This window comes from Antechinus flavipes, chromosome 2 (assembly GCF_016432865.1).
Source record: "Antechinus flavipes isolate AdamAnt ecotype Samford, QLD, Australia chromosome 2, AdamAnt_v2, whole genome shotgun sequence".
In the NCBI taxonomy this organism is placed as follows: Eukaryota; Metazoa; Chordata; class Mammalia; order Dasyuromorphia; family Dasyuridae; genus Antechinus; species Antechinus flavipes.
The window spans coordinates 363,043,580-363,071,327 of record NC_067399.1 but is presented as its reverse complement, the minus strand read 5'-3'; the positions used below and the strand labels follow the sequence as shown (position 1 = coordinate 363,071,327).

Below are 27,748 nucleotides of genomic sequence, written 5' to 3'. Positions count from 1 at the left end.
ATTTAAAGCAGAAGAGAAAATTTAAGGTCTTTGAGAAGTCTGAAGTCTAGGGAAAGGGAGCAATTTGGGGATTTAGAAGTCAAGAGTGAGTACTCTGGAGCTGATTGGGCCCTGAGGGAGGAGACAAGTATGAGAAAAGAATGAGGAGATTGAAATTATGAATGAGAAAAGTCATGGAGTCAATTAACTTAAAACTTGTCACAGCTGCTTCCAAAAGGGATTCACTAGGAAGAATACCAGCACTTCTGGAAGAGTGCCTTTCCTGTTTTTGTCCAAAGCCCACCTTCATATCCATCAAAGACAGCAACCCTTTGCAAGGACAGAAAGTTTAAAACAAACAGCTATTGTCTCATTGAGGAACTTTTGAGGTTCCTTTAGAAAACAACACAAAGTTCTCAACTTGAAACCACCTACCTTTTTTTAATTCAGGATTGCCTTTTGACAAAAAAAAAAGGGGGGGGGGGGGAGATTCAAAATACAAAGTTAAAACAAAACTAGTATTTTATTTGCACTGTTAATACACCATGCCTCTCAGCACCACTGCCCAATGATTTTCAGCACTTTTTCTGATATCTGCTTCACTTTCCACGGAATAGCTTTACAATGTGGTTCTTTCTTCATTTACCCTTTTTTCCTTAGATCTTCTTTGTAAACCTTCTCAACAGGCACCTGATCTGGGCCTGCAAATGAGGACAGATGAAGAACTGGAAAGGGGAGGAATAATGACTTATATGGTAAACAAAGATTTGAATGTTCATTTCTAAATTAACAACTGCCATTAATTTAGATTACATGGGACAGAATGGTGGGCTTATATGCTACAATATATAACATGTTTTACTCCATATGTCTGTAGAAATGCACCAATATTGACTACCTCAATTCAACAAAAATTAGACAGTTGCAGAGTATTTCTTTTCACGTCAGCTTGCTTTTCCTTTCTTCCTATGTCACCCCCATTTAGAGATGCTTAGTGACAATCTAGGAGTACTCTTCATCTAGTGAAACTTGGAGACTCTGCTTAGAACTTTTAGCTTTTTCTTTCATTGTTATTTGGTTCAATTACCATGTGTGTTCCTGGGCTGAAAGAAAGGAACCTGAGAAGTCAAGCAGGAATAGTCTCCTGCTTAATGCTGAAGAAACTATGAAGTTCAGAAGTAGAAATTCTTACAATGACTTACAGACACTTCCCCACATCCCACAAAGTCAGAGTCTGAAGCAATAGCAACAAATTCATTTATCAGGCAGAATACCTGCTATAATTACACAGAATAAAATACTCTTTAATAAATTCAGTCTGCAGCCAAGTCACTGAGCTGTTTTTCCCTAGATTATCTGAGACACTATGACTAATAGTATTTGAGTTTAACTTACTTGTTAGCACACTTTACAAAGTTTAGTTAACAGTAAAGTGTTCTATAAAGTTATGTGCAACTAAGTTATTGCTTCCTAACAGCAACATAAGTGTATGCTGAAATGCTACACATAACACAAGTTGTGACATCATAGATTTATATTCTTGCTATTTATTTTAAAAAATTCAAAATAGTAAATGATGCAAATTCAAATATAATAAAAATTACTGCAAGAAAATAGTTATGATATATGACATTTGTGCTTCACTTTCTCAGTATTAATAAAGTATTCAACTGAAGGAATTAAGCTAAACTGCTTCATCTGAGTAAATAAGATAGCCCACCTACTAATTATTTCCATGGTTAATAATTTTAAAATATATCTGAGAGCATCCTCTCTCAAAAAAAAAACAAAAAACCAAACAATGATTCTTATGAGTCACCTTCAGTTCAAATCACTTGTCTACAATTTTGATCATCACTAAGAGGTATACAAAAATAAAATCAGTCATTTTCTATTATCTGTGAAGTAACAAGATGACACATTAAAAAAAAGTCCGTGTACCCACAAAAAATCTATGTGACTTAATTCAGGTATAATTTGATTATGACAGACATGGGAAGATGCACCCTAATACAAAATTTATCCCAATTATCTCCCACAAGATCTTATTATAAAATAACTGCTTAATAAATATATTTTTATAGCAATCCTTTCTTTGCCACTGAGCTCCCACTTTGGAACCCTGAAGAAGCCAATAAGTTCCAATTATATGGTAACTCATATTTTACATTTGACTGAAAACTTCTAATTCTAGATTTAATTCAATAAGCAAAGGATAAATTAATTTCCTTAACTCTTAAGTGACGAAATTGTGATTATAAAGTCTGTCATGCCAGAAATTTCAATATATTTGGTGTATTATCAACTTGAAGTTTTGGCCTAAATGAGCAATCCCAATGTCTAAGAGTACTGCTGAAGTCATCTAAGAAATATCTAAAGTATTTTTCCAGAAGAAAGTTCTATTTAAAATGCAGAACATTTATTTCTGTTATGTCCATTTATATTAGTTTGAAAGCACAAAGAAATCTGTGCTTAAAAAATGGATCAATATTTGGCTATCAAAGAAACTGCTGCAGTGATGCTAGACTATTTTAAATTGACATAAATATTTCAAGGGATTTAAAAATTAGCTTCACTGACATTTTCAGAAGACACAACATAAATAAACCTGAAAAAAAACAGGGTACACAAGATATTTAGCTCCATATTTTCAATATCAGATTTTGAATTCAGCTAAAAAAAAAAAAGATAATAATAAAGATTAAAAATTATACACATCCCTTATTTCCAAACCAGCATGACAAAATGAGAGATGAACCTCTCATTTATGTACCAAATTGTCTATGGCAAATATCTGCATAATATGATATAAAAAGTCAGACAAAGAAAACGACTAAATAAGTAACCTCAGAGATCACAGTACTTTCAAAAAATATAATCATTAGTAATCTTCAGAGAAGGCATAGCCTCATTAACATTCTGATCTAGCCGATGATATTCCACAGTTTTGGAGCAAAGACCATCACGCCATTTTCTGCTCTGAACCATTAGGAAGATCTGAAATAAAACAAAATTATTTAAATGAGCAAATGATTACATAGAAGTAGAAAGTAGAGCTTTGAATAATTAACAAACCCTCGGTCTCTCTAATAATAAAATATTTTCTGTTCTGTTTTTTAAAAATTACAGTATAATATTTTGATATTTATGACCCTGCCTAAAATTGTGTTTATAAATGAATACATAACTGAATAGTAGTAAATGGCCAGAAATAAAGCTTGAAACCTTTCTGCTCTGTCAATGAAGAAAACTGTGTTTTTCTATAACTACATTTTAAATTTAAAAGATATTCTTGTGATAAAACAATTAAAATACTAATTACATGAAACATTTAGGAAAAAAAAAACACATAGGCATTATATGCCTTTCTTCAGTGCTTTATTAACTAGTTCTCTGGAAGTTGGGGGATTTTTTTCTGCCCTCTATTTTTCCTACCTTACCCATGTACAGTGTTTGTGTGGAAATGAAAGAGAAAGAAGAGAAAACAGAAAGGATTACATTCTAACTTATTAAAGACAAAACAAATTAGTGTTTGAATTTTCTATACAGTATTTTGTATAGAACTTATGGAACTGCAAAGAGTTCAGATGTTCTAAACATACAGATCATCACATACTATGTACAACCCCTTTGTCTTCATGTAACTTAACATGTCATTTAAAATATGGGAGAAAAATTGCCTGGGAACACTGGAAAATAGTATGGCAGAAACTAAGTCAACACTTCCACCAAAATAATGTTCAAATGGGTTTATGATTTAGGCATAAAAAGTATTACTATGAGCAAGAATTGTTTACTTCTCAGATCTTATATATAACCAAACAAGAAATAGAGAACATTATGAAATACAAAATGGACGATTTTGATTACATTATATTCAAAAATTTTTGCACAAAACCAATGCAGACAAGATTAGAAGATAAGCCAGAAGGCTGGGGAAAAAATTAAGTGTTTCTGATAAAGGCCTCATTTCTAAAATATAGAAAGAATTGAGTCAAATTTTAAAAAATACAAGTTGTTCCCCAAATGATAAATGGTCAAAGGATATGAACAGAAAATTTTAAGATGAAAAGAAATTAAAGCCATTTATAGGCATATGAAAAAATTCTCTAAATCACTATTGATTAGAGAAATGCAAATTACAACACTTCTGAGTTAGTACCTCACACGTATTGGATGGGCTAAAATGCTCAGAAAAGATAATGATAAATGTTGGAGGGGATGTGGGAAAACTGGAACACTAATGTATTGTTGGTAGTGTTGTGAACTGATCCAAAGAACTATCAAACTATGTGCATAACCTTTGATCCAATAGTGGGTTTCTACTGGGTTTATATCTCAAAGAGATCATAAAAGAAGGGAAAGGATCCATATGTGCAAAAATGATTGTAGCAGCTCTTTTTGTGGTGGCAAAGAACTGGAAAGTGATATATATATATATATATATATATATATATATATATATATGAAATATCTAAAGTATTTTTCCAGAAGAAAGTTCTATTTAAAATGCAGAACACACACACACACACACACACATATATAATGAAATTATTTTCAGAAAAGCCTGGAAAAGACTTACATGAACTGATGGCGAGTGAAGCTAGCAGATACAGGAAAACAGCAAAATTGTGTAATGATCAACTAATATAAACTTAGCTTTGCTGAGAAGAGCTAATTCCAAGTGATTCAAGGCAATTCCAATAGACTTGGGATGAAAAATGCCATCCACATCGAGAGAGAACTATGGATACTGAATATGTATCAAAGCACACTATTTTCACTTCTTTTTCTTCTGTTTTTTTTTTCTTTCTTGTGGTTTTTCTCTTTTTTCTCTCCCAATATGACATATGTGGAAATGTGTAAAAAAGGAATATACACATGTATAACCTAAATGTGTGTGTGTGTGTGTGTGTGTGTGTGTGTGTGTATCTCAAAAAATAAAATAAGGGAGAGTTCAATGCGACACTTGGTAAATTTAGAGGCAAAAACTTGGAAATCTTTCTCAGAAAGATTTCCTAGGGGAAATCTCCCCAATCCATATCAATTAATAAAAGCAAAAATCTTCAAATTCAAAGAATTTAAAAGGTAAGCAGAAAAGTATATACATCAAGTGTAAAAGATTTTCTTTATGAGTTTAGCCACAAAGAATGACAAAGATATGGGACACAAGCTAACAAAGATAATCGGATCAAATGATTTCTTAAGGATGGAAGATACATCAAAGTATTTGTAGGCATCAAGGTACAACAGAATGAGGATGGGAGAAGAGGAAATTTGTTTACAGAATATAGGAAAGACTGGGATCATTTACTCATATTTACCTTGGCATGAAGAAAGGTCACATCTTCATATAAGATTGGGTTGAAGGAGAAGATAATAAGAAAAGGCAACTGATTGGAGAATTAGGAGGTGAGTAAAAGGATCTGGATGCTTTAGGTCAAGGATTGATTAGCTATTTCAAAATGGGCTTAATTTTAACTCACACTCTGAGGGAAAGTAATTTGCTAGCCAGGAAGCATGGCTTGGAAAGAATCCAAAGCAAGAATGGCATGACATTAAAGATAAATGATAAGGAAATGGACAAAAAATAAGAATGGAGTAAGGTTAAAAAAAGGTTAAGGTTAAGGAAGTTTCTTCTCAATCCTATTCCTCCGTCAAGAAATAACTTATTCTATATGATTTCTAGATGAAATGTAAGAAAGAAATAGACGGAAAACAACTTCTTCTAAAAAGTTATTACAAAGTAACAAGAGTGATGTGGAAAGTTCTGACAAATTTATCTGAGTTAAGAAAGAAAGGTTAAATAAACAAAAGAAAGAATAAACAACAATAATAAAAGTATATCCAAGGTATCTGAGATTAGTCAAGATAATGGGAGAAAGAAAAGCTTGTTATAAGCAAAACAAATGGAGAGCAATTCTATTTATGTAAATAGTTCATTTTTAAAAGTCGCACATTTAATAATTAGAACCTTAAATGTTTAATTACCATTTGATTCCCCAACAAGAGGAAAACGTAAGGAAATGATAGAAAATCAAAGTTCACTACATGCTGAATATATATGTGTATGAGTGTGTGTACATTTTTAGTCATTGGTATACATTTTTAGACATTTAAAACACTTTAAATATCTATGTTTTATATATTCACAGAACCCTAAATTCACATATACACAGAAATGTAGTTATTTAGTGCTTCAAATGACTAAAAAAGGCAAGAATTACAATTATGATTTCAAATAAAGTATCAATAAAAATTAAAAGTCAAGAGAGGAAAACAATTATTTAAAAAATATTGTAATGAAAAAATAATATTAATGTACATGTACCAAATAGCATAGACTCAATTTTTTAAAGAAAACCTAGGGAAAAAAACACTGATAGAAGACATGAATATTCCTCTCTTAGTTAAACAAAACTAAAGGATAAACAAGAAGGAAACTAGAGAGTTCAATGGTATGAATGACCCATGATAACTTTAAATAGGAATATTAAAGTGTACATATACTCAGGGCACCCCAAAAATGCAGTTAATGCAGTTTTATGTTACTAAAATGTATTAAGCTTTAATAGTTGAAAACTGCATTAAAATTTTTTTGGAATGCCTAGTATATCAGCAATATGCTAAAACAAAAAGAAAGCATACAAATAAATAAAGAAAAATATATAATAAATGGTCCTTTATGGACAGAAAGACAGCATAGCATAGTGAATAAAGAGTTGATCTCAAAGCCACAAAAACCAGGGTTTAAGTCCTTTCTCTGAAACATTCTAGCTATGTGACTGTGCTAATAAATTATTCAACTTCTCAGTGCTCTAAATAACTCTTTAAGACTATAAATTCCAGTGAAGGTGGATTAACAGTGGGAATTTCCTTATGTGGGAGTTTCTTATGCCAAAGAAATCACAGATTGAGTTCAGTCTCCTTAAAAGCATAATCCAGTCAAATTAATAATGAATAAACTAAATATCAGAAAAAAAAATTCTAATATAGGGCAGTTTTCAAAGAAAATTCTATAATTCTGGAACTTATATTAATAAATAAATAACAATAAGTGTGAATTAAAACAACTAAAAATACTACAAAAAATTAACATATTAGCAATCTGAAAACAAGAGCAAAAGGAGAAATATTAAAAAGTGGAGAAAATAAAAATTAAAAGCTGTTACTTTAGACTATCAAAAAATCAATGTCACTTGACAACTGAATAAAAAAGAAAGTAAAGTGATATTAACAAAGAAATGAACAAGAATTCACAACAAAACTTTCAAGAAATTATTAAATTATTAAAAACTACTAACACAATACATGCCAGTAATACTGGGAATTCAAAAGGAATTAATGATATGCAAAAAATATAAAATAAGAAATAGATATTTTAAATCTATTCTGCTTTAAAAAAAAAAAAAAAAAACAAGCCATGAATGAAGTGCCAAAGTAAATTTAAAGGTATAAAATGTTAAATTTTTTTAAGAAAATGAATTCTATAGCAATAGTCATACTTAGTTTATATAGAAAACATTTTTTAAATCTATTTACTTTGATCATTAAAGATCCAATTTAATTCACAATCAGAAGGACACACAAGTTATCATGTTGGGCTATGAGGTTTAATATACACACATACAAAACTGGAATGCAGATATGTAGATTACTGATTAGATATCCTTAAATTTTACCTTCAAATTAACCAAGTTCTTGCAAAAATATAACCATCAATAATAGTCACGTTTCCTAGCATCATTAATTTTCACTATCTGACTACATTTAGTTTAGTCAGAAAAGTTATAATTTCAAAAACTCTAATATGGAAATGTTTCAAAGATTTCATTATATGAACGAAAAGTGGAAATAAATCTCTTCAGAAGTAAAATTGTACATAGGTACCATGGGTCAAAACATAATAAGGAGATATTTAACAGTACTTGGGAAAAAACTTGATAATGACATGCGGTGGTAAAGGTAAAGAAAATTCTCAAACTCACCTTTCTTTTGTTATGATATGTGATGTAAACAATAGCAATCAAAAGAGCAAAAATAATGAGATGAAAAAAGAAATGGCTGTCTTCCTCTTCTATATTTGATGATGGAGACTTAAAGGATTTTGTCTCATGAAAACTGTTCAGATTAACAGTCTGTTCAAATCCTGCATAACCTGTATTTTCTTGCATTTGCTCATCGGTATCATCTCTAGAATTGGGAGTCCAGTCATAGTCTTGTTCTCCATAATCTCCATTGTCCAAAGCATCCTTGGTTACAGATGGAGAACTGTTTAACGTAAGAAGTTCCTCTTCTTCTATTCTAGTATCTTCAGTAGCATCAACTTCCATTTGAGGCATGGTAGTAGGTGACAGAGAAACTACAGATGTGATCACTTCATTTTTTTCTGAACTGGGCACGGGGAATGGGACACTGGTGGTGGAAACATTAGCTCTAGTATGGTTAACTGTTGACTCAGTTTCCACAGTTTCTAAGGTTTGTTTCACAGGTGATGCTAGAAACGAATGAAAAATAAAAAACATTAAAATGTAAAATCTATTCTCATATGCACAAGATTGAAAGCATTACTTACTTATATTTCACATAGGCCTCTTATTATATTATTGATTTTACTCAATTGCTATAGTTTTAATTGTTCAGACGCCACTAACGTCAAATTCTGATGCTTCTTACTGGCCTGGAGGAAAGAACCCATTAAATTACATATTCTTGAAGTTGTAAAGTTAATTGACCAGCAAAGGATATGAACAGACAATTTTCAGATGATGAAATTGAAAGTATTTCTATTCATAAGAAAGGGCGTTCCAAATCACTATTGATCAGAGAAATGCAAATTAAGACAACTCTGAAATACCACTACACACCTGTCAGATTGGCTAAGATGACAGGAAAAGATAATGACGAATGTTGGAGGGGATACAGGAAAACTGGGCCACTAATGCATTGTTGGTGGAGTTGTGAACAGATCCAACAATTCTGGAAAGCAATTTGGAACTATGCTCAAAAAGTTATCAAACTGTACATGCCCTTTGATCCAGCAGTGTTACTACTGGACTTATATCCCAAAGAGATATTAAAGAAGGGAAAAGGACCTGTATGTATAAAAATGTTTGTGGCAGCCCTTTTTTAGTGGCTAGAAACTGGAAATTGAATGGATGCCCATCAATTAGAGAATGGCTGGGTAAATTGTGGTATATGAATGTTATGGAATATTATTGTTCTGTAAGAAATGACCAGCAGGATGATTTCAGAAAGGCCCAGAGAGACTTACATGAACTGATGCTGAGTGAAATGAGCAGCACCAGGAGATCATTATATACTTCAACAATACTATATGATGATCAATTCTGGATGGATGTGGCCCTCTTCAATAATGAGATAAACCAAATCAGTTCCAATGGAGCAGTAATGAATTGAACCAGCTACACCCAGCGAAAGAACTCTGGGAAATGAGTATGAACCACTACATAGAATTCCCAATCCCTCTATTTTTGTCCGCCTGCATTTTTTATTTTCTTCACAGGTTAATTGTACACTATTTCAAAGTCCAATTATTTTTGTACAGCAAAATAACTGTATGGACAGGTATACATATATTGTATTTAACATATACTTTAACATATTTAATATGTATTGGTCAACCTGCCATCTGGGGGGGGGGGGGGGGGAGAGAGTGGAGGAGGAGGGAAAAAATTGGAACAAAAGGTTTTGCAATTGTCAATGATGAAAAATTACCCATGCATATATCTTGTAAATAAAAAACTATAATAAAAAATTTTTAAAAACTTTAAAATTAAAATTTAAAATTTAAATAAAAAACTAAAAAAAAGTGAAATGAGCATTATCAGGAGATCATTATACACTTCAACAATACTATATGAGGATCAATTCTGATGGAAGTGGATTATCTTCGGCAATGAGAAGATCCAATTCAGTTCCAATTGATCAGTGATGAATAAAACCAGCTACACCCAGAGAAAGAACACTAAGAACTGAATGTGGACTGCTTGCATTTTTGTTTTTCTTCCCAGGTTATTTTTACCTTTCTAAATCTGTTTTTTTTTCCTTGTGCAACAAGAGAACTGTACAAATATATACACATATATTGTATTTAAGATATACTTTAACATGTATGAGATTGCCTACCATCTAGGAGAGGGAGTGGAGGGAAGGAAAGGAAAAGTTGGAACAGAAGTGATCGCAAGGGACAATGTTGAAAAATTATCCATGCATATGTTCTGTCAATAAAAAGCTATAATAAAAAAAATTTTTTAAACAAGTTAATTGACCAGAACTAGTTAATAAGGCTCTAAAGTTTCTCTGAACTACCAACAGTAAGCTAATTTTTTAGTGTTATGTTGCTTCTTTTTTTTTTTTATATCACTGTTATTTTCCTGTAGTCTACCTCCTCCCCCCAAAATAAAACTCTCTTCTAACAAGGAAGTAAAGCAAACTAATCTGGCACACTGAGCAAGCCTTGACAATATAAGACTTACATCTATCATACCTCTCCTATTAAGAAGATTGAAGTATGCTGGCAGAGAGGCAGGGGGGAGGAGGGGATAATTTTGTTTTATTATCAGTCCTCAGTAGGCAGAATTGATCAATGTACTGGTATGAATCTTTTACTATTATGTTCCTTTATATTATGGTTATATTTTTTAATTACAGTATTTCCTTAATATTGTTTATATGTTTCTTTGAAATTGTCATATTCATTATTTCTTACAGTACAATAGTCCATTACATAAACATACCACAATTTATTCAGCCTTTCCCCAATCAATAGGCAAGCAAATATGCTTCCAGTTTCTTGCTATCACAAAAAAATTTAAGTAAATTAGAAATCAAAGTATAATAATTGTTTTGTCAAATACTAATGCACTATATAAGTGGCTTGTAAGAGAGAAATCTCCAAGAACATAGGACAGGATAATTCCAAACTATTCTGCCATCTATAAATGAAGCAAAAGATATTTTCACTCTGTCAAAATGGGAATAAGGGGGAAAAGCTCAAATAAACCCCAACACAACTTTTCAAAGGAAACAAATACTTATCCTAGAGCAATGGTAACTAATTTCCATCAAGAGAACTAAACAAAATTTCACAGATCTATTGGAGAAATGTGCTATTAAGTATCTCTTGATTGAAAAAATAATAAGCTATATGAATTTGATTGGCTGTAAATGAGTAATGAGTTTATTACAAGAAAAATTATATTTAGATATTCCACTGAGTCCTTTTAATGAGATGTCTAGTTTTATTTTGTAGTTTTTGTACATGAGATATCTAGTTAAAGCAATGAACATTCTAAATTTAATGGTTTCACGAATGTATTTATGAATTCTCTTAAAAATTCTAAAGTCCCAACGTTGGAAAACACTAATCAAGAGGTTTACTCTGATTATGGAAATAAGACCTATGGATACATCACAGAAATAAAAAGTTACAGCATTAGAAAATGAGAGGAGCAAGGGAAAAAATATCTTTCATATCTACAGAAAAAGAGAGTACATGAGTAAACAGGGGTTAGAGAGGATCACAAAAGGACTAATCTGGTTATGTAAAATCAAAGTTTTGTACAAACAAAACTAGTACAACTAATATTAGAAGGGAAACAGGTAAACCAATTTAAAAATATATCTTTACAGCAAGTTTCTCTGATAAAGATCTCATTTCCAAGAAACACATACATACACACTCTCCTATTTCAAATGTGTAAGAACTATTCCCCCAAATAGGAAATAATCAAAGGAAATGAAGAAGAAGAAATTCAAGCTATAAATATCCACATTAACAAGAAATGTTCCAAATTACTGGTGTCAAATTCAAGCAGAAATGGATCCCTATGGCTCACATACTGGCTTATAAAAGCACAAATTAACATGATCCATTTTGCATTTTCATTAATTTTGTTAAAAATTTCACAATTACCATTTCAATCTGGTTGCCTGCAACTCATGGGAGTTAGATACTTCTAAATCACAGATTGTCAGAGAAATACCTGAGGCTGTACTCATCAAAGCGGCCAAAAAAAGGGGGAGAGGGATTGACAAATATTGGAGAGGCTTAGAGATAATAAGCACATTATTGATGTTGGTGGGACTGTGAATTACTCCAGCTATTCTAGAAAGCAGTTTGGAATTATGATCAGAAAACAGCTAAACTATGTATAATCTTTGATCAAATGATACCACTACTAGGCCCATACTTCCAAAGAGATCAAAGAAAGAAGAAAAGGAAATATATATATAAACATTTATGCTAGTTTTTTTTTTTTTACATTGACAAAGAATGGAAACTTAAGGGGGTACCCATTAATTGGGGAAAGATTGAACAAATTACAATATATGAATATAAAGGAATATGATTACAGTAAAAGCAATGATGAAACGGATGATTTAAAAAAAAAAAAAAAAAAACCTGAACTTATATAAACTGATGCAGAACAAAGTAAAGAAGGCTTTTATAAATTTATGCAGAGTAAAGTAAGTGGAAGCAGAAGAACACTTTATTCAATAACATTATAAACTACGAAAGATTTAAGAACTCTGATCAATGTAATGACTAACCATGATTCCAAAAGGTCAAAATGGCATGTCAAACATCTCCTGATAGAGAAGTAATAGTCTCAGGGTATAGTATGAGGTATATTGATATAAATATATACACACACACTCACACACACATGCATTTATTTGTAAGTATGTATTTATGCACACATATGTGTATATGTATGCCTAATTAGTCAATGTGGAGATTTCTTTTGATTTTGTGGGTGTGTATATATGTGTGTATATGTATCCATAGAGAGCAAAGGGGTACTAGAGTCAGCTCAGACTGATTTGATGATTGTTAAATTTTCAGTGTGAACATTTATAACTCAGTCAGGCAATCTCTACAAATCAAAATATTTTTATTTTTTAGACTATTTAAATTTTAAAAAGTGGTAATATAAATTAAATTTAAAAAGGTATGTGCTTATACATATCTCCCTCACCCACCCATCTCCAAAAGAAAAACAAATTACCAATACAGTCCAGGAAACAGAAGACTGCCAAGGCAAGAGAGCAAAGCCCAGTAAACAAAATAGATGCTCCAAGACAGTCCTTATCACTGCAAGTACAATCTAGTAAAGTACTACTTTTTAACCAGATAAATGACAAACCTCAGAATTTTTTTTATCATCAGTAAAATGGGGTACTTGACCCACTGTACTTCATTAAAAAAATTATTATTAACCATGCCAGACTTGGAAATCATAAATCTCAAGTCTGGCAACATAAAGTGAAGCACTCAAAAGTTATATCATTTAAGGTTTACTCAAGCACAAGGATAATGAGGCTAAGATTATAGTTTGCATTATAGATCATTAGAGCTGAAAGGGACCTTAACATTCATCTAAAGCAGCCTTTTTGTCCCTCATATTTTATTCCACATTATCTACAATAATTATCTGCTGTCTCAAAAATAAATGCTACTACTGGCAAAAGTTTCTGGGTAAGAGGAGATATGTGAATGACAAAATAGCAAACCATCTTTACCACTGGATAAAGAAATTAAAATCCATGTCTAAATGGCAACAGTTTGGTATCACTTGACCCTTTATACTTTAGACTTCATTTTAAAACAGATGCACTCTCCAAGTAATATTGTATATTATTTTATCTATCTATATATCTTTGTTATTATAAATTAACTCCTGTGAGAAGTTAAAACTTTATGTCTCCTCTAATGCCTAAAAGAATATGATACAAGAACACACATTTAATATGGCAGAAGGATATTAGGGGATGGGGAGCCATGCAATACTTCTATTATTTCCCCAGAAGAAACTAAGATGACAAAAAGATAATTATGATACAAATTAATCACAATTACATTCTGAGACAGTTATTATCAAAGGAGCTACACAAAAATAGTATAAGTCTTTTTTCCTCTATTCTCATTATATGCCAACTCTGCAAAAAAAGAAACTGTAAAGTTATAAGACAACGATGATAAAAATCACAGCATATGCTACATTTACATATTACTCTTTTCCTTCACCAGTGTACCATCTTGGATGGGCATAGACAAATGCTTAACTGTCATAAGGCCAGGTTTGAAAACAAGAGGGACTAAAAGTTGAACAGTTCTTATAGCAATGAAGTTAACCAGTGATGCATAAGGTCTGGAAAGTTAAACACACTATAAAGTCTGATTACGGTCAAAAAAACAAACATGTTCAATGACAAGCCTAAGTAGGTTCACTACTAAAGGACTATCTGCCAAGTAACAGTGGAGTTGTGAAACCAAAAAGTGGGGCTACAATCTTCATCGTGGTAGGAACAACTGAAAAATCACAAATATTTAGAATACATGTTATATCTTTATTATCTTTCAAAGTAGGCACATTTAAAATGGTGACATGTTATTCTTTATATGTTATTGTATATAAGTAAATCTACCACCAATGGAAAAAGTAAACAAAATAGGTTTACATACCCATTCTCATCTCAATTACAAAAAGGGAAATTGAGAGTACAAAATAAAGTTATTTCCCTTAAAATTTAAGTTCCCTGAGGGAAAAGATTGTTCCTTTTTTCCCTTTTTTCTCTATGCATACACATCCCCTAGATCTGTGCTATGTTCACAGGAAATACTTAGTGAGTTTTTTCTTTGAATTAACTTACCATGTTAGCTCCTGTCATAGCCAGTCCTCCATTATACTGATTACACAAATTAAACCAAAAAATTTGTTAGTTCTCTATAGTGTTGTAAGAACGGCATCTTTTTAAAATACCTGTCATCTTCTCCCCAATACCTCACGCTAAGACTCAGGAAAAGCATCTTCAAATAAATAGAGTCTGTCAGGCTGTTTGTCCTATAGCAGCAGAAAGATTAACTTTGTTCTATGTGGTCCCAGAAAGCAGAATCAGAAATAATGAGTGGAAGTTGCAGAGCCAAATACAGGCCAGATGTCAAGAGAACACTTTCAAACAATTATAGTTAACCAGTAAGTAGAATGGACTGCATCAAGAAGCAATAGGTTCCCCTTTTGAAAGAAAGGGGGGAGGGAGGGAGAGGAAGAAAAGAGAGAGAAAGAAAGATAGGAAGAAAGAGGGAGGAAGGGAGAGAGGGAGAAAGAAAAGGAGGGAGAGAAGGAGGAGAGGAAGAGAAGAAGGGAGGGAGAAGAGGGAGAGAAGGAGGAAGAGGAGGGGGGATAGAGGGAGGGAGGGAGGAAAGGAAAGAGGGAGGCAGGAAGGAAGGGAGGGAGAAAGGAAGGGAAGAAGGGAGGGAGAGAAGAAGGAAAAAATTATATTTATTAAGCATAAGATTTCACTTAGGGCACAGTCATGTTATATACATAAAATTTGTTCAAATTTTCAAGTTATCAATTTGTAATTTACTATGGGAATTATTGGAATGCTATACTTTCAAAGTTATGAGCCCTACTTAACTCAAAACCTGGAAATTAAACACCCAAACTAAATATTTATACTAAATTAGATTTTGCTTCAAAGATATATAATTTCACTGGTGTGACTATTTACTCTGCCTACCAATATATTCTGAAACCCACTATGCCTTGGGTAAATAAAAGCTGCTGAAGCTGGAAAGTCCAAAGTAATGATGTGCTTCTTTGAACTTAACTATTCTGATCTGGAAAAGCAAATATGTAGACTATTACCGAACTCATATTCAAAGCCTTGTTCAATTCAGTAGGACTTGCCAGGAGCCATGATCTACTGTAAAGTAATATATCAGATAGTATAGTGAATCAAGTCATGCATAGACTTCACAAAGAATATTCATGTGTCTAATAGATAGATCTTTTTTAACACTCAAGTCTGTGTGTCCTGTTTGGTTTAAAGTCTGCTTCAGGTAGAAAAAACAAAGCTCAAGTATCAATTGGATTGAATACTATGAAGTTGCTGAATAAAGTTATATATATTAAAATTGTTAAAAATCCTCACTGCTGAGCTTAACTCCACTGATGGTGAAAAAAAGCAGAGACTCACTTGAGCTCTCCCCAAGCCCTTCAAACCCTTTTAAATAATGCCTCAAAACAATTTCTGGAGTAGCAGAACTCACAAAAGGCAGGATGAAACGTTTCAAAGTTAGGTTAGCAATTTAGACAATTTAGGTTAGCAATTAAGATCTATTGTATAAGAATGAGTGAAGCACAGGCCATACCCCACCAAACCAGCAGGCACTGGAAGTTTGCAGTAGCTGGCAGTTTCCAGAGAAATCTGGAAATAGATAGACCCATAGATAGAAAATGGGTCAGACAACTAATCAGAAAGTTATAACAGTCCCTTTACTAGCATCAGGATGCTTTGCCCATATTTGAATCTGAGTTGTAGTCCTGGATCTCAGTCCTAGTACAACAAAGAGTACTAGCATACCAGACCTTATGGCTAACAAATAGAAAAAACAAATGGAAAAAAAGATATAAAAATTCCCTGAAGAAAAGAACAATTAAAAAAGTCAAACTGGGTAAAGAGAAAAGAAGGTAGAAAAGTTTAATGAAAAAAATTATTCCTCAAAAACTAGAATTAGGCAAGTGAAAGCTAATGATTTTATGCGACACCAAGGAAAAAAAATAAAATAAAGCCAAAAGAATGAAAAAATATTCCCCCCCCCAAAAAAATGTATATGTGTGTGTGTGTGTGTGTGTGTGTGTGTGTGTGTGTGTATGTGTGTGTGAAATATCTCACTGGAAAAACAACTGACCTGGAAAACAGATCCAGAAAAGAGAACTTAAAAATTATTTAATTAGCAAAAAAAAAAAACTTGCAAAAAAAAAAAAAAGTATTGAACAATCTAAAAGTCATGACCAAAATTTAAAAATTGTGGGGAGGGGGGGGATTAGTCATCATCTTTCAAGAAATTATCAAGGAAAACTGCCCTGATGATTTAGATCCAGAGGGCAAAGTAAAAATTGAAAGAATCCATCAATCATCTCCTGGAAGAGATCCCCAAATGGAAACTCCCAAGAATTTACAGCAAAATTCCAGAGAAAACACTGCAAGTAACCTAAAGGGAACAATTCAAATATCAAATATATCACACAAAGTCACAGTCACGATACAAAAGATCTAGAGGTTTCTGGAATGGAGGGCTTAGAAAAGAGCTAGGATTACAACCAAGAATCGTCTACCCAGAAAAAGTGAGTATAATCCGTCAACTATAATCTGAAAAACCAGACATTCAATAAAATAAGAGGACTTTTCAAGCATTCTTAATGAAAAGACCAGAGCTGAATAGATAATCTGACTTTCAAATATAAGATTCAAAAAAAGAATTAAAAAGTGAATAGGAAAGAAAAATCATAAGGCATTAAATACGGGAAGATAATACTTATAACCCTTTTATGTGATAATTTACCCCATTCTACTTCTTCCTTTTCTTTTCTACCAGTGCATTCTTCTTTTTCTCACCCTTCAATTTCATTTTTTAAGATAATCATTCCATCATTTTCAATTTATGTTCATGTCCTCTATTTATGTATACTTCTGTCCTAATAATGAGAAAGTTTTTAGAACTTATAAAAAAATTAAATGGACCCATACATACAAAAATATTTGCAGCAACTCTTTCAGTAGTAGTAAAGAACTGGAAATTGAAGGGATGTCCACCAATTGGGAAACTGCTAAACAAGTTGTATAAGACTGTGATGAAATACTACTATGCTATAAGAATGATGAGAAAGATGCTCTCAGAAAAACCTAAGACTCATATGAATTGATGCAAAATAAAATTAGCAGAACCAGAACTTTGTATATAGTAACAGCAATATTAGCAATTGTGAATGACTTATCTATCAGAAACAGTAATTCAAGATAATTCTGAAGGGCATATAATGAAAAATAATATCCATCTTTGGAGAAAGAATTGATGGAGGCTGAATATAGGCTGAGGCATACTTTTTTAAAATTTCTTTTTTTTTTTGTCTGTTTTCTTTCACAACAGGGAAATATGTCTTGCATGATTAAACATATATAACTTATTAAATTGTTTCCCTTCTCAAAGGGGAAAGGTAGGGCAGGGAAAAGAAGGGAGAGAGAGAATTTGGAATCCAAAAGAATTTTTCTTTTTTCTTTTTTTTTGGCTGAGGCAATTGGGGTTAAGTGACTTGCCCAGGCTCACACAACCAGGAAGTGTTTTAAGTGTCTGAGGCTAATATGAACTAAGGTCCTCCTGACTTCAGAGCTGATGCTCTATCCACTGTGCCACTTAGCTGCCCCCCAAAAGAATTTTTTAATGACTGCTAAAAATATTTTTATATGTTAATTAGGGAAAGAAATAAATAATAATTCACTCCTGCATTTCCAAGTTTAGTTCAAATGTCACTTCCTAGAGATGATCTGTCTGAGGAACTAACTGGCCCAGTAGATGGAGCATTTGCTCTGGAGCGAGAAGCCAAGTTCAAATCTGGCCTCAGGCACTAGATATTAGATCCTCGGCAAGCGACTTAAACTTATTGGCTTCAGTTCCTTCAGCTGTAAAAGGAACTGGAGAAAGAAATGTCAAATTTCCTGTACCTTTGCCAGAAAACCCCTAAAAGTAGTCACAAAGTTTTGGACAGACAGAAACAACTCAACAACAACAAATTCTTCAATTCATCTTTCTTACCTTTCCTTATATCCAATTCTAATGTTCCAAGTATCTATGCTACAGTACAACTTTCTATATTTGTTTAATGACTCAATCGTTACATAAAATTGCCTTTCTTCATAAAATTTATGAATCCATATTTTGGGATTTCTTCTAAATGAATAAGCTCGTTTATTTTGAAAGCAATTCTACTTTGAAGGTTCCTTCAAACTAAAATTTGAAATGAAAGGAGCACTTAATACCAAATCAAAACCAGGAAAATTTCCACTACTTAGTTGGAAGAACCGAGTTTCTCTTAAAAGAAACAAGATAATTTCTCTTAAGATTTCCTATGGAACATACACATTTAAGAACAGCTTTTCTCAGACAGCTTAGTAAATCAAAAGTTTAATATAGCATCACTTGAGAAACAGGGATAAAAAGAACTTCAATTAAAAACATAATGCATCATAAAAGTGAGACTTGAACCTGAAAACTCTGCCCATTGTCTCTAATCTTAGGCTTAAATAGAGGCCTATTAAACTAAAATAGATTCTAGTTTTAGGGTCAGGGAGACTCCCTGCAAGGTGGGTAGATGACTGTCTCTTGACAGTAGTGAGCAGGTATAACAGTTCTGACTCTGTTGTTCCTAATTGATAACCCCAAAAGGCTTGGGATCACTCTTCAGATCACCCTGTCCCAGAAGCTTCTGTACAATTCACAAAAGATTACTTGTTAGCTGATTTATTTTCTCATGCCACAATTTGCAGATTTTCCAGGAGTCTTTTTCTATATAATATTTATATCCATAGCTTGTGTTCCATCTACAATATTATATTTTCACTGATAAAAAGTGAAATGTAACATTTTTCAGCATAAATTTTTCAGAATGGTTTAAGAATAGCTTCTTAATTTCCAAGACAAATCTGAAAAACTTATGCTGAAAAATGTTATCCATACTCAAGAGAAAAAACTAATGGTGTCTATGTAGAGGAGCAGAACTCTGAAAAGATATACTTGAATCAAGGACAGCAAGGTACTTATCGTTAAGCACCTACTCAGTGTGAGATAATGGTTCCCTACTTAATGTGATGATGATGTAATGGTTGCCCAGCTCAGTGTGTGGTAGTGATAAAATCTTTCTGAGGTATTTAATGGACTCTCAGACACAGAAGGCTCTTTTAACCACAGGCCCATCCAGAGATCCTTCAGAAAACTACCCCAAACATTACATATCTGAATGAAGAATGAAACATTTATTTTATTTTATTTTTCTTGAGGGTTTTTTGGGGGTGGGGTCTGGTTTCTTTCATAAACATAAATATTACGGAAATGACATATATAATATACATTGAACTGCTTTAATTTTCAATAAGGGGAGGGGGAGAGGGGGAGAAAGGGAAAGAATCTAAAATCAAAATTTTAAAAATAAATGTTTAAAATGTTTTTTTCATATAACTGGGGAAAAAATAAAATACTAAATCAATTTTTTTAAAGTTTAAAAAAAAAAAGCAAGCAATTACTCAATTAAAGTCCCAAGAATGCCCCCTCTATTCATATAGACACAAAGCTCCTCCATAAAAATTTAGGCCCCACCACTAATCTGCCATAGCCTCACAGACCTTTCTCATCCTAATGCCATGTTATTTTTGTTTCTACTGGCCCTTGACACAAACTCACAAGTGCTGAACAGTGACCTAATCGAACCCACAAAAAAAGGAAATCCTTGCTACTATGAATACACCTGACAAACTGTCATCCAGTCTATGCTTGAAAATATCTTAAAAAATGTCAACCCTTTTGGGAGTCATAATCTCCCTTTTAGACCACTTTCCCTCACATTAAATCTAAATAAATTTGATTCTTTACAACTTCCATCCAGGGTTCCCAATTCTTTCCTGAGGTCAAAAACAACAGATAGGCTACCCATGTCTTCTCTAAGTTCCAGCTTATCCATGTTCTTCCTAAACTGTGGAGCACAGAAATGAACACTATATTCCAAATATAGTCTGACCAGGATAGTCATCTCCTTATTCCTGGAAGTAATGTTTCTGATGTAGCTCAAGATCCCATTAGCTGTTTTGGCTTAATATCAACCTTAATTCCTCCTGGGGTAGGAGGTTGAGGGAGAGTGAGTAGATCCTCCTCACATCACCAATGTCCTGGCCCCTCTTCCCAGACCTCACAATGCCCCAAATTTCGCTGGTTCCTAAGCCTGACTCCTCATTCTGAACCTCTTTCGAACCCAAAACTTCACATCTCTCCCCCTGGCCTTACTCTAAAATGTGTCCTCCGGTGTACACGTGTATGTACGCATCTACATACACGTCCATACACACACACACACACACAGTTCTCTCTTTCTCTTCCCCGCTCCCTCCCTCCTTCTTTCTCTCTTTCTCTCTCCCTCTCCCTTCCTTTTTCTCTCGGTTATTCCAGCTCTGGACTCTAAAACCCTAGTTTTACGGTGCAAGGTCCAGACTCTCCCTTTCCACCTGCCTTAGTCACTCCCGGCCTTGAGCTCCTCCCCACCCCCAAGCTTCTCAGGTGCCCCGCTCCTCAAGTTCCTTTTCCCCAACACAGTCTCGGCTGGTCCTGGGCCCCTCAGACACACTTGGCCCCTCCTCACAGAGGCCTTCTCTCAAGCACATCGAGCCCAGTCCTCACACACACCTTCCTTCGGTTAATCCAAGGACCTTTCCTCACAGATCCCTCCCATAGTCACTCCCCGACCCTTCCTCACAGATGCTTCCCCCAGTCAGCCCTGGCTCCTTCCTGGCTCCTCCCCTTATATCGGGGACTCCCCCGACCCCTCATGGTCCGGACTCCGCAGGCCCCAACACCCTCTAGGCCAGGCCGGCAGACGGCTCTCGGTTCCCCCAGACCCCAGCCTTGAGCTCAACCGGCCCTCACCGCTGAGCAGCTCCGGGGAGGCGAGCAGCAGCAGCAGTAGGAGCAGGAGTATAGGCGAGGCCCGGGCTGGAAGGTCAGGACGGCGGTGCGAGGACTCGCGGAGCCGAGGCGGGGGCCTTTCCTGCAGGGCCACCTCCATGGTCCTGCGGGCGGGAACACTAGGCATAGCCCGGACAGGCGGAGCCGACCAGAGCGCCGGTTGCTAAGGATTGCGTCTCCTGCGCGGTGACGTCATCACCAGTAAGGTATGGCCCCTCCCACCCCAGAGTTCTGAGGCATAGGCTGGAATATTTACTTGAAACTGCTTAGAGGCTTCCCTGGACCGGCAGGAAGTAGTAATGATCCTAGAGACCCCCGGTTCCAGGGACCTCACTTTACAAACGTGAAAACCGAAGACGACAGGGAGGGAGAAAAACTTACCCAAGATCAAGTGGAAAGTTAGCAGCAAAGCATACAGTATTGGTACTCCCAAGTGAGAAAACTGCTGCCAATGCAGGCCTTTACATCCTTTGCAAACTGGAGAGTCCTCGATATTTACCTAGAGTTTGGGTGTCAAACACAAATTGGAAGGGGGGGAGGGGAGAAGACAGTGAAGAGAGAGGGGGCTCACTAATCCGTACATAAAGATCCCTGCGGACCCCTATTGACTTAATTTTAAAATACAAGTTTTATCATCTATGTTTTACTGTAAGTTTATTTGGTTAATAATTTACCCATTACCTTTTAACATGGTTTCTGCAGTTGGGTTTGACGCCTCTGGTCTGCAACACTTAAGAGACAACCAAGATGTGTCAAAAGCTTAACTAAAACTAGGTCTTTCTCCCTGCCTTATACTGAAGAAAAGAAGACATTCTGAGCATTTTGGTGGCTATTTAAATGTGCCTGAAAGGGAGTTTTGTGGAAGAACTTAACTTGTTCTGCTTGATTCCAAGGTCCCTGAAATCCTTCCTTACTCTGATATCCTCTGATATTCTTGGTGAGAATGGAGAACAGAGATTTAATTTAAAAAAAAAAAAAAAAAAAAAAGCCACTACAAGCTTCAGGCATGCCCCATTTTTTTTTTTTTTTTAAAGTGAGGAGGGTCTTGATCAGGAGACACTTGTGTTAATTTGATAAGTTCACTATTTTACTGGATAAAAGTACAGTGTGAATCTTTCCAGGCATCAGAAAGATACCCACTGTGGGATACCATATATGCCTAGGGCCTTGCTGAGAGGACAGAGATAATTCATTCCTCAGATTGGTTTACTGTGAATGAGATGAATTGTGCCTGAGAATCAGAGACAATAAGTTATTTTGAGAAAAGCAGCCCTTCCTTCCCTAGACTGTATAAATCAAAATATTTTTTTTCTTTTTTTTTTTCTTTTTTTTTTTTTTAAATAATTTTTTATTGATAGAACGCATGCCAGGGTAATTTTTTACAGCATTATCCCTTGCATTCATTTCTGTTCCGATTTTTCCCCTTCCTCCCTCCACCCCTTCCCCCCAGATGGCAAGAGTCCTTTACATGTTGAATGGGTTGCAGTATATCCTAGATACAATATATGTGTGCAGAACCAAACAGTTTTCTTGTTGCACAGGGAGAATTGGATTCAGAAGGTATAAATAACCCGGGAGGAAAAACATAAATGCAAGCAGTTTATATTCATTTCCCAGTGTTCTTTCTCTGGGTTATAAATCAAAATATGAAACCGATTTACTTTCAGAACTTCCTCTTTTCCTTTTTCCTTTGCATCTTCTTTTAGAGTTTAGCAGGAGAGAAATAGTTTATAATAGCTACCATTTAGATAGTGTTTAAAGGTTTACAAAGCATTTTAAAAATATCTCATTTTATCTCACAACACTGGACAGTAGGTGCTGTTATTAATCCCCTTTTTGCAAATAAGACAGACAGACGTTAAGCCACTTGCCCAGCATCATGCATTCAGACAGCGTTTAAGTATATCCAAAGCTAGATTTGAACTTGTCCTACCTGACTTCAAGTCCAGTGTTCTATTCACTGGTCCACCTACTTGCCTATAGATAATTATAGCAGAATGTGGCAGAGGCAAACATGTATATGTCTGCTCAGCCCCAATAGGTAGTTCATGGATAATGTTTGTGGCCCCAAATTCCTCTGTTAAAAGAGGGGAAATTTTAAATTTAATTTAATACCCTAGGCAACATGATCCCAGAATCTTTGGAAATTGTCTCATGTTTAACTAACTCCAGGTATGTGTTCACGAGTTTGAACATTTGGGCACTAGCTTTCTAGAGGAAAACTTCCTTAACAATGTGCTTCTAAAAGCAGATAACACATATAGAATCACTCTGCTATTCTCCTAATCACTCCTAATTCTCATGTAACTCAGATGATGCAAGCCCATCAGAAGGTGATTACCTGTTCAGAAGCCTCATCCCACAAAATGTATTTACTTTCTGGGTGGAACATTTGAATGCTTGTTGTATTTCTGTATCCCTTCATGGGCTTCTGTTAGTCCTTTGTGTCTTATGCAGTTTCTGTGGTGGCAAAATAAAGTCTATTCCATTCCCAATGTCAGAGTTGTACACTATGCTCCCATGGGAATTACCCACATTTGGGGAAACTTAGACACAAATTTAAGTTTTATCTTAGAGATTTCTCTGAAGTTAAAACTCTTAAGGTGAAGGCATAATGAACCTTCTTTGGGTTAAGCTTCCTAGTCTAGATCCCACATATATATGTGTAATCAGAGTCCATAAGGGGTACTGGGCCACAGGTTAACCAGAAAATAAAAAATAATTGTGTGTAGAGCGAAATGCCAAGACAGTAATTTATATTAAGACACTTTCTTTTTTTGTCTAATCAAAAGATACAATTTCCAAAATTTCATTTCATATGCCATTTTTTTTAATCCACACATGTATAAAGTGAAATATAATTGTACATTTTCTCTTCCCTTTCTATTGCTGCGAAAGTTCTGAACTTCATGGTCCACTTAAAGAAAACTAGAAGGCAGAGTTCAGCTCTAAACAGACCTCTGAAGGAAACAGGTTCAATGTTCTATCCATACATCTAATTATGAGCTTTTTCTGGCTACCATGAGTTACCAGGAATACATAGATTCAATGATGTCAGTGACTGAGGCCTTATTCATCCCTTAATGCAAATACTGTGAGAAAATGATGAATGCCCTCTTTATTGCAAGGTTTCTTGGCTACTCATATATATGAAATCTTATAGAGAATGTCTTTTCTGTGTTATTTGTCTCATGTGTACTGAGAAACCACTATACCCCAGACAGAACCAATAATCCGAATTTCATTCCTATCATATGTTTTCTCAAAGATTCCACAGAATTTCGTATAGAACAAGACATTCTTGTTTCAAACACACTTTCCCAAGTCCCACTTCAGACTGTACAGTCAATTCTGTCCTTACCTTCAGACCATCCTTCATGTGGTATAGTGAAAAGAGAACTGGACTTACAGCCACAAAAACCTGCATTCAAATCCAGTTACTGTTATTATTTGGATGGTGTTCATTCATTTATTCTACAAGAATTTAATATATGCTTAGTATGTATCAGATACTGTGAAATGGAGGAACTATATTCTGATTGGGGATGGAAATAAGTAAATTCAAAGATCACACAAATTAATATATGAGAATTAGGAAGTTCATATGAGAGATGTGACGGATCCTTTTTAAAAAACACCTAGGGATTTAAAGAGATTTAAAGAGGAGGAAGAGGACATTTAATATTGCAGGACACAGAGATGGAAGGTAGAACAATAAGTTCAGGACCAGTTTAGTTGGAATAAGGTATGCATGAAGCAAATTGATACCCAATAATATAGGAAAGTTAGGCTATAACTGTACTATGAAAAGCTTTACATGCCAAACAGAGAGGTTTTTACCCTAAATAGGGAGCCATAGAAGCTGCAGTTTTGGAGTAGAGTTTAGTCAATCCTGTAATTTAGGAATATCAATTTGATAGCTATGTGATTATTTGAAGGGAGTCACTTGAGGCAGACCAATTCAGCAATCTTGCAATAAACCAGGTGAGAGCAACTGAGGGCACCGTATTAGGGTGGTGGCAAGAAAGGGTTGGAATTGAGGGTTAGAAAAAAAGAGGGCAAATTTCAAGTTTGTGATCTGGGTGACAAGGATGGTAGAAAAAATATATCAGGATATAGGGTAGATTTAAGTGGAAGGGGGAAATGGAGAAATGAGATGTCTATGCAACATTAAGTAAGTCATGTTCAAACAGCACTTGATGATGTAATACTGGAATTCAAGAAACTGGGGTTAAGATAATAGGTTGAAGAGACATAGTGAACAATCATTTATTAAGCATCTTTTTTGTGTCCAATATTGTACTGGGTGTTAGGATACAAATGTAAGTTAATTCCTACTAGCCTACACACACACCTAGCCCCAAGGAGCATATATCCTATTGGGTACATAATGCATATTTGAGGAACGATGGTCTGGGAGTGTTAAATAAGGGGATAATACACACAGAGACACACACACCATACATATGATGTCAAGGGTAATGGCAAGATGCCTACATCAGTTGTCCCCTGGTGTAATGTTCTTTGGTTCGGTTTTCTTGGGGTCTCTGGGGCAGCCTTTCAGTTTAGTAATCACAAGGGTAGCCAGGAATTAAAGTCTAAATCCTTTATTATCTCATTCCTGGGACTGGGCAGCTTTCTGCAGAGCCTTTCAGACCTGCCTTGGTCTTGGTAGGGGAAGTGCAGGAGGCCAGGACAGCCATCAGGAGCCTGACTGAAGAGGAAATTAATTTGTCTCCTTGGCTCCGAGATCTAGTGTGCTTGTCTTCTCTAGCTCTATAAGCCTCTGAGAGCTTAAACTCCTGCCCTCCAGTTCTTGTATTCTCTGCCTCTGAATGAACCTAACCAAGGTTGCTAGCTTCTGAGTATAAACTAATCATTATATCACTAGGAAACCATTTGTTATAAGATTAAATCAATCACACTGAACCATGCTAAACTAGATAACCATTGTCTCATCAATTCCACTTAGTACCTTGTAAGCATCCTTGTTTCAAGTTCAGCGTTCTGAAACACTAGTGGACAGCTAGCTATATGGAATAAAGTATTGACCAGAGTTCTAAAACAACTAAATACAGGAGTCTAATTTGAGTACTGACGCTCTTCTATCCAGGTAGCTACCCCTCAGGGCTAATCTATAAGAAGATGCATTAAGTGGATTGGGTTCAAAAGGTTCTTAGTGTGGAAAAGTGAGCAGCAGAGCAAGCAATGAGATGCCCACACTGACTAGTGATGAAATAAATGGTAAGATAGGCCCAAGATAAGAGTGCTGAAAAACAACCACTCTTTTAGAAAAAGTACACATGGATGGTGATCCTAGAAAGAGATGGAAAAGCTAAGAGAACCCAGAGAGACTCAGGGAGGAGTCAACCAATTCTTAAGAAGGTGGCAGAAGTTGATTACCCTCTCACCAGAAAACTTTCTTCTCTACAGGAAATCCCAGGCAGGAGAAAGTATTCTGGAAAATTATCAAATTTTAACAACAGTAAAGGAGGCTGAAAATTGAGAAAAAGCCAAGATCTGGCAATCTTTTGATTGCTAAATAACCTGAGATCGGTTTCCATTAAGTAACATAGGAAATCAGATTGCAAGGTATTGAAATATTAATGAAAGGAGGGCAGGAGTGAGGAAGGGAAATGGAAGCAGTGAGATTAGGCAGTTTTTTCTAAAAATCTGGCTATAAAAGATAAAGGAATGATAATGGTAAAGTCAAGTAAGGGGTTGGGGGGGTGGTTTTGGGGGTTTTGAGTAAGGTTGAAGACCTGAAAATATTTGTAGCAGCAAGGAAAGCGCAAGTAGAGTTTGAATATTAGAAAGGAAAGAATTGTGAAGGTAATTTCAGCAAAGGATGGGATCTAGAGCATAAGGGGTTATTTTACATTAGATACAAAGATCAGATGACCTTAAATGAATCATTTTTTTTTGAACTAGTAGTCTTAAATAAATTAGATAATTTCTAAAGTCCCTTCAACTGGGAAAATAAACTAACCTCGTGTTCATTTGTTCATTCTTCCTTGAGTTAGCTATTCATTGATAGTGTGAATATAGGTTTCGTTTATATATGTGACATTTAAATAGAATTACTGAAAGACAGCTAAGTGAAATGGAAAAAGTGCTAAGCCTAAAGTCAGAAGACTGATCTTCCCAAGTTCAAATCTATCCTCAGACACTTATTGACAGTATGACCCTGAGCAAGTCATTTAACTCTGCTTAAGTTTCCTTATCTGTAAA

General features: G+C 34.7%; 1 protein-coding gene across 1 annotated transcript; it reads right to left on the bottom strand.

Annotated features, from left to right (window-relative positions):
• Positions 1-483: 483 nt before the first annotated feature.
• On the bottom strand, positions 484-21,705 carry C2H5orf15 (chromosome 2 C5orf15 homolog). The gene is made up of 3 exons (XM_051978207.1): positions 21,479-21,705; positions 7,968-8,476; positions 484-2,976 (listed from the first exon to the last, which is right to left on the bottom strand). Exons 1-3 carry the CDS (start codon positions 21,642-21,644, stop codon positions 2,845-2,847), a joined length of 807 nt encoding a protein of 268 aa, XP_051834167.1. The 5' UTR covers positions 21,645-21,705; the 3' UTR covers positions 484-2,844.
• Positions 21,706-27,748: the final 6,043 nt, after the last annotated feature.